Genomic DNA, 8492 nt, shown 5'->3' with positions numbered 1-8492 from the left:
TCAGATTAAATATTTTTTTACTAATTTGAGAATTTATTAGTATAATTATTAATATTAATATTAATATTATTATTATTATTATTATTTCTGTCAGTATTCTCACTATCTACTGTTAAGTACTTCTACCCACTACTTCTATCATTAGTTTTCCTTAAGTATTTTTAGTATAATATTACTAGTAATATCTTTACTTATACTTAATATATATTATCGTATGTTTTTTTCAACTAACTATTTTTGTTATTTTTGAAAATTTCTTTAGTTATTTTTAGTAATTCTTTAGAAATTAGTGTTACTTTATTATTATTTTTCTTCTCTTTAAAATTTTAGGTAGTTTATGACCCTCTCTTCTTCAAAAAAGTTAGCTAGTTACGATCCAGAAATTGAAAAATATCTTCGATTGTGCAGGAAAGGACAAACAATATCTTCTCAAAGTGTAGCTCGTGAAGGTATGGAGAATCAAGAAGTAGAAGACATTCAACTACCAGTCCATATGGAGGATCAGTTTGATGAAGTAGCACCAAGGCCAGCAAACAGAATCCTAAGGGATTATGCTAGACCTGACCTCTTCAATTGCAAATCTAGTGTCAGAAAACCTCCAGTGGCGGCCAACAACCTTGAAATCAGGACCGACATGATTCAAACAGTTCAACAATCTTGTATCTTCACTGGAGATGCAAGTGAAGATCCACACAATCATTTAATTGACTTATTGGAACTTGTTGAAACAGCTAAGTATAATGGAGTACCTCCTGAAGCTAGCAAGTTACGGCTATTTCATTTCTCTTTAAAAGGAGATGTCAAGACTTGGTTGCGAAGTTTGCCACAAGGTTCCATCATCACATGGGATCAAATGACTCAGAAATTTTTAAACAAATATTCTTCCCCTGCTAAAACCACAAAGTTAAGACAAGACATCTCTAATTTCTTGCAGATTGACACTGAGTCGGTTTATCAAGCTTGGGAAATATTAAAAGCAATTTTAAGAAAATGCCCACACCATGACATTCCTGAACATATGCAGTTGTATATTTTTTATCACGGGTTAAAACCCTCTTCTAGAAATGTGATTTATACAGCTGCAGGAGGTTCTGTAATGGGAAAAACCACGGAGGAAGCATTGCAATTGTTGAACGAGATTTCTGAGAATTCCATCCAATGGCCATCTGAACGTGTAATCATCAAGAAGGCTGCTATGGTGAATCAGGTTGATGCTTTAAATATACTAACACAATAAATTATTTCTTTGGCGCAAAAGTTTGAAACTTTTCAGGTGAATACACAACAACCAAGCCATTCTGAGGTTTGCGACATGTGTGGAGGAAATCATCAGAACCATGAATGTCAGGCAACCAATCACAATAATGAACATGTCAATGTCATCGGTTACAAGCAATATCCTTTTGAAAGTCCAATGGCATAGAAACATCCAGGTTTTCAATGGAGCAATCCAAATGGTGCTGAGAACTCTCAAAGCTTCCAGAAGCAACAAATACAGGGTCCACTCGGATAGCAGAATCCAAACCATGGTCAATCAAGCTTCAGACCTTATCAGCAAACAACTCCATATCAGCAAAGGCCTCAACAAGACCATCCTAGTCTTGATGACTTTTTGTACAAGTACATTAAGATAACTGATAAAAAGATGGAAAGTCAAGGTTTAGCCCTTAAAAATCTGGAAATTCAATTAAGCCAATTGGCAGCACTTGTGTCAGAAAAGATTCAGGGTCTCTTACCAAGCAATACGGAGAAAAATTCAAAAGATCACCTTAAGGCCATCACCTTATAGTCAGGTAAGGAGCTTGATGAACCCTATGCAGACTAGTCAGAACAACAGGTAAATAACAATAAGAATGTTGAAATACCCTCTGAACCATCTGAAAAGAAAGAAGTCAAGAAAAAAGAAGAAAATAATATTGTATAATTGAATCCTCTCCCTCTGACAATTCCTTTTCCACAAAAAATAAAGAGAAAATCTTGATAGTTAATTTGCCAAATTTTTGGAGATTTTAAAACAGATTCATATCAATGTTCCGTTCACTGATGATTTATTGCAAATGCCTTCATATGCCAAATTTTTAAAAGAAATTTTGTCAAATAAAATAAAATTGGAAGAAGTTTCTGTGGTAATGCTTACTGAAAAATGCGGAGTTATACTTCAAAATAAACTACCAAAAAATCTTGGTGACCCAGGCAGTTTTACAATTCCATGCGCTTTGGGAGGAGTATATTTTGAAAAAGCACTCTGTGATTATGGAGCTTCAATAAATTTGATGCCATTTTCTATCTTTAGAAAATTGAATCTTGGTGAAATGAAAGACATATGTGTTTCTCTTCAGTTTGCAGATCAAAGCACTAAGAAACCTAAGGGAATAATTGAAAATGTGCTCGTAAGAGTAGATAAGTTTATTTTCCCTGTAGATTTTATAGTACTTGAAATGAAGGAATGTCCTAATGAACCAATCATTTTGGGTAGACCATTTCTTTCCACAGATAGAGCAATCATAGATGTCCATCAAGGACAACTAATTTTGAGAGTTGATGAAGAAAGAGTCATTTTTGATATGCAAAAGATATTAAGATTTTCAGGAGATGAGACGTCATCGTTGTGTTTTTCGATTGACATGCTTAATTATCTTACAAATGAATTCAAAGATGATCAATTAATTCCAGACTCAATGGAAAGAACTTTGGCCAAATCTGGCACAACACAAGATGATGATCCTATCATCAGAAGAGAAACCGAAATACTAGAAAAAGATTCTGAAGATGAGGAGATCCAAACAGAACAATTTCAACCAAAAATTGATCTCAAAGTTCTCCCGTCTCATTTAAATTATGTTTACCTTGAGAAAGAATAATTTCCAGTAATTATTTCATCTTCTCTTACTGCATGACAAGAAAAAAAACTGATTGAAGTGTTGAAAGCACACAAGGGAGACTTAGGATGGACTATAGAAGATATCAAAGGGATTAATCCAGCTGTTTGTACGCACATAATCCTTATGGAGGATAGATACATGCCAATAGTCCAGTCCCAAAGGAGATTGAATCCAGCAATACAGGAAGTAGTAAAAAAGGAGATCGTAAAGCTTTTGGCGGCAGGTATTGTCTATCCCATTTCAGACAGCCCTTGGGTAAGCCCAGTTCAGGTAGTACCAAAGAAAGGAGGTATGACTGTTATAAAAAATGAAAGTAATGAACTCATACCTACCAGGACCGTCATAGGATGGAGAGTCTGTATTGATTACAGACATCTCAATGATGCTACTAGAAAAGATCATTTTCCTTTACCATTTATTGATCAAATGTTAGAAAGAATTGCAGGATAAGGTTTTTACTGTTTTCTTGATGGCTATTCAAGGTATAACCAAATACCAATTGCACCTGAAGATCAGGACAAAACAACTTTCACATGTCCTCATGGAACATATGCCTATAGGAGAATGCCATTTGGTCTATGCAATGCCCTTGCTATATTTCAGCGTTGCATGTCAGCAATTTTTTCTGACATGACTGAAAAATTTCTTGAAATTTTTATGGATGATTTTACACTCTTTGGCAAAATATTTGAGGATTTTCTTCACCACTTGACCTTAGTTCTTAACAGATGTGAAGAGACAAACTTGATTCTTAATTGGGAAAAATGTCATTTTATAGTTGCTGAGGGAATTGTTTTAGGACATAAAATCACTGCTAAAGGGATAGAAGTTGATAAGGCTAAAATTGATCTTATAACATGATTACCCCCTCCCACAACTGTTAAAGGCATCAGAAGCTTTCCAGGTCTTGCAGGTTTTTACAGACGGTTCATAAAAGACTTTTCAAAGATTTCAAAGCTGTTGACTAACCTTTTGATGAAAGATATTAAGTTTTATTTTTCAGGTGATTGTTTGAAAGCATTCGAGAGCCTTAAGGAAAAGTTATCAACCGCCCCTGTAGTTGTGTCCCCAGATTAGAATCAACCTTTTGAGGTCATGTGTGATGCTAGTGATATAGTAGTTGGAGCTGTTTTAGGCCAAAGAAAGGATAAGATCTTTCATCCCATTTACTATGCTAGTAGAACAATGATTGAGGCTCAACAATTATGCCACAACCGAAAAAGAGTTACTAGCAGTAGTATTTGCTTTTGATAAGTTTCGATCTTATTTGATAGGAATCAAGGTAACTATTTTTACTGATCATGCAGCTTTAAAATACCTCTTAGCAAAGAAAGATGCTCGACCTATATTGTTAAGATGGATTTTACTTCTACATGAATTTGACCTTGAGATAAAAGACAAAAAGGAACAGAAAATCAAGTAGCTGACCATTTGTCTAGATTAGAAAATCCTCCCCTTGAATTTAGTAATATAAAGGAAGAAAAAAAAGTGGACACATTTTCTCAGTTAACTCAATTGTTACTCAACCACCCTGGTTTTGCAGATATTGCAAACTACTTGGTTGAAAAGTGGACACCCCAAGATCTCTCTTACAAGCAAAGAAAAAAAACTTATATCTGATGCAAAATATTATATATGGAATGAACCTTACTTGTTTAAAAATTGCGCAGATAATATCATTAGAAGATGTGTGCCTGAAGATGAGATGAGCAAAATTTTATATCACTGTCATGATGGAGCAATTGGAGGACATTATGCGGCAAATCGAACAGCCTTTAAAGTTTTAGAAGCCGGATTTTTCTGGCTGACTCTCTTTAAAGATGCCCGAGCATATGTTGCACAATGTGACAGGTGTCAGAAAATACGTAACATCACTAAGAGAGATGAGATGCCATTACAATCAATACAGGTATGTGAAATATTTGATATTTGGGGAATAGATTTCATGAGTCCTTTTCCTTCTTCTCAGTCTTTTGAATATATCCTTGTGGCCGTGGATTATGTGTCAAGATGGGTTGAAGCCATCCCCACAAGGAAAAATGATGCTCGAACTGTGTGCAATTTTCTCAAGAAAAATATTTTTACCAGATGCACACCACGAGTCATCATTAGTGACCAAGGGACTCATTTTATGAATAGAAAATTTTCTATTTTGCTGACAAAATATGGTGTGACTCATAAACCAGGAACACCATATCATGCTCAAACTCAAGGGCAAGTTGAAGTTTCCAACCATGAGTTAAAAAGAATTCTCGAAAAAATGATTGGAATCTCAAGAAAAGACTTTACTTTAAAATAAGATGATGCATGATGGGCATACTGAACAACGTTTAAAATGCCAATTGGAACATCCCCATATAGATTAGTCTTTGGAAAAGCTTGTCATTTGCCAGTTGAATTAGAACACAAAGCTTTTTGGGCACTAAAAGCACTAAACTTTGAATTAGCCTCTGCTGGTAAAAATAGATTTTTTCAGGTTAATGATTTGGAAGAACTGAGATTAGTAGCTTATGAAAATGCAAGAGTTTTAAAAGAAAAAACAAAAATCTGGCATGACAATTTGATCAGACAGAAAAGTTTTCAAGTGGGAGATCAAGTACTTCTTTACAATAGTCGACTCAGACTATTCCCATGAAAGTTGAAATCCAGGTGGACATGTCCTTACAATGCTACAGATGTAACTCCATATGGTACAATTGAAATCCAGCAAAATAATGGTGAAGGCAAGTTTAAGGTAAATGGACACAGGCTAAAAATGTACTTTGGAGGACATTTTGAGCAAAATCCGTCGGTCACTTTGATAGATTGATGAATTTCAAAATTAATAAGTCTAGCTGACGACGTTAAACTCAGAACTATGATACCCTACAAGTATCCATTGAGGGTGAAGCAATGAAGCCTCATAAGTCCGATACAGATTTGGGTAATTAAATGCTTAACCAATTAATCTGGTCAATATCCAGGTTATTGTACAACCGGAACATCTCATGAAGGCCTCTACAAAAACAGTGCCACCTATATAGGAGTAACTCCATGGTGATCGGTATGCCTAAGTAACTGGTTGGTTAGCCATTTAATAATTCAATTCGAATGTTGGCACAAGTAAATTTTCTTGTTTATATTCATAACCAGCACTTTATGACTGTTAAAGTGTTAAATTAGCTTAGTCTATTACACATAGAACATGTGTAGTCACAGTTTCTTTCAAACTTTCTTCTGTGATTATAAATTTGAAAGTCAAAAAGATTTTATTTTATTTATATATTCCTCTTTTCAATCTAAAATATATATATATAAAAGATTTTCTAATATATTTATCTATGCATAACTAATTTTCTTTAGTTTATAATCATTCTTTATTCGTAAGTATTGCTCTTGTACGGTTTTAAAGTGTTAAGAGAAAATTTTACGTATCGTTGAACATAATTTTTTTCATTTACGCCATCTAACTTTCAAATTTGTGATTTTTGTTTTTATGAAGGCAAAGGGTGAGTATCTCCAAATATGAGAAATTGTTGAAATTGAGAAGCATTATGATCACAAATAGGTAGAATCAATATAATTTTGCTACAACTTGCCCCAAATATCTATCGATGCGAAATTTCAGGCAACATTGATTTTTAAAAATTAGGATTTCTTTGTTTAACTTATTTTTAGCATCTTTATTCCGAAAAGAAAAAAAATTGTACATATATATATCCTTTTAGCACCCAAATTTGAGCCTTCAATTTCTTTGCTACACCATCATGAAAAGAAAAGTAAGAAAGAATACAAAAGTAATATTCTTACTCTTTCCAAGCTATCTATAATTGAGAAGAAATGGTTATCAAAGCAAGGGATGGAGAATTAAAAAAAAAAGATGAAAAAATGAGCATTCTGAAAATTGTGCTTCATGTATATATGAATGTCCCATACAAAAATACAAAAAAAATTGTATTTATGCTTGCGAAATAAATTCGTGGTTGACAAAATAAATAACTCTTATGATAATGCTGAAAAAATCAAGTCACTATAAATATATCCTTTACCCTTACCAGCATTAAGCCAAATATTACAAAACCAAAAAAGCCATAAGAAAATTTTAGAAATTAATGTTGATCATATATTAGTGGAGACTAACATGAAGGGCAAGCTTATGGAAAAATTTGAAAAACTCAAGAGTTGTGATCATAAAGTTATCAATCTCAAAAGGTTCATCATGAATACGAGATACAAAATTTCTTTTGCTAAATAAAAGCAGAAGTAGAAATATGGTAAAGATTTGTTGAATTTGAAAAAAGTTAATGGCGTTGAACTTTATGTGAATTTTTATTTTTTCAATATTTCGCTTTACAAGAAACAATAATTACTAATAAAGTTATTCTTATCGAGGACGAGCAATGATTCAAGCATGGGGGTATTTAATGAATATAAAATATTTGCTTATTATATATTATTAATATTTTACTTTAAATAATATACATAAATTATGTTTCGTATTTTGCCTCTTTCTAACTATTTTTGCAGAAAAAAAAAGATTATAAATAACAGAAGGAAAAGACAAAATGCTCGATGAAAGTCTGCTATGGCAAGCACAAGAATTGAAATGGGAAACGGAAGCCTATAATTGAAGCTTGGACACATCCAAGCTCACTCCTCGGATACATCCAAGCTCACTCTTCAGACGCGTCCAAGCTCACTCTTCAGACGTTTGCAAGCTCACTCCTCGGACACATCCAAGCTCATTCCTTGGACACGTCTAATCATTTAATGCTTGCAAGATTTGGCTATAAATAGAATGCAATATTGGCATCGGAGAGGGAGAAGAAGGAAGAACTACTTTTATCTAAACTTTGGTCTTAACTTCTTTCTTTAACTATTTTATTTTATTCTTATTAGTTTTTGGATTTTCTAAGAGTATTGGAAATATTCTAGAATTACCTTTTGTTGTGAGATTTAAATACTCCATAATGGAGTAATCTCTTTTGTTGGGATAGTTGATGAAGCTTGATATATACTTTTATAATATTATTTCAGTTTTAATACATCCCTGGCTTGAAATTTTCATTGTATAATTCATACCGTGCTGAAATAATGGTTTCTAACTAATCATTATTATCACTTCAATATAATTTATTTAAGTTATTCTTATATTAATTTTGTAATTCTCACGGAGCAAACTTAATATATAATAACCAACGAATAAAATTGTAGAGTGAGAATAATATTTTGTAAAACTCTTATTTCAAATCTGTAATCTTGTTTGTCTCAGTTTTAATTCTCACGGAGGAATTGTTGTATGCAAGATTACTGATTTTTAGTAAAAATATTCTCACAAAGGTTTTACTACCTTTTAGTACAATTCAAGCAAGAAAATATTTCGGTTTGATCGTCACTAGTTTTAACTCAATTAATTACATAACCTCACGGAGTGCTATTAATTGACTTTTTATTAGTGAACAAATATAGTTGTATTAGCAATAAACAATTATTCTTTAGGGAAATACATGTAAAAATTGTGATTTTATTGTAATAATATTATCAATTGAATTCAACGATTCCCAACTCTTTTAAATTATAAATCTTTCTAGAATTTGTTTGCTTTGCTTTAATTAATTAACAAGTTTTAAA

The 8492-nt window shown here is 32.7% G+C and overlaps 2 protein-coding genes and 1 non-coding gene across 3 annotated transcripts; 2 read left to right on the top strand and 1 right to left on the bottom strand.

Annotated features, from left to right (window-relative positions):
* Nucleotides 1–337: 337 nt before the first annotated feature.
* LOC138880038 (uncharacterized) lies at nt 338–2861 on the top strand. The gene is made up of 2 exons (XM_070159689.1): nt 338–1207; nt 2019–2861. Exons 1-2 carry the CDS (start codon nt 338–340, stop codon nt 2859–2861), a joined length of 1713 nt encoding a protein of 570 aa, XP_070015790.1.
* Nucleotides 902–1008, bottom strand: LOC138880593 (small nucleolar RNA R71). The gene has a single exon (XR_011403322.1). It is a non-coding gene; the product is annotated as a small nucleolar RNA R71 (small nucleolar RNA).
* Nucleotides 2862–5217: 2356 nt separating the features above from the next.
* LOC138880036 (uncharacterized) lies at nt 5218–5691 on the top strand. Its single transcript, XM_070159688.1, has 2 exons — nt 5218–5478; nt 5590–5691. Exons 1-2 carry the CDS (start codon nt 5218–5220, stop codon nt 5689–5691), a joined length of 363 nt encoding a protein of 120 aa, XP_070015789.1.
* The last annotated feature ends 2801 nt before the right edge of the window (nt 5692–8492 follow it).

This window comes from Nicotiana sylvestris, chromosome 10 (genome assembly GCF_000393655.2).
Source record: "Nicotiana sylvestris chromosome 10, ASM39365v2, whole genome shotgun sequence".
Taxonomy (NCBI): Eukaryota; Viridiplantae; Streptophyta; class Magnoliopsida; order Solanales; family Solanaceae; genus Nicotiana; species Nicotiana sylvestris.
The sequence above is the reverse complement of the archived record's forward strand: the minus strand, read 5'-3'. Positions and strand labels throughout refer to the sequence as shown.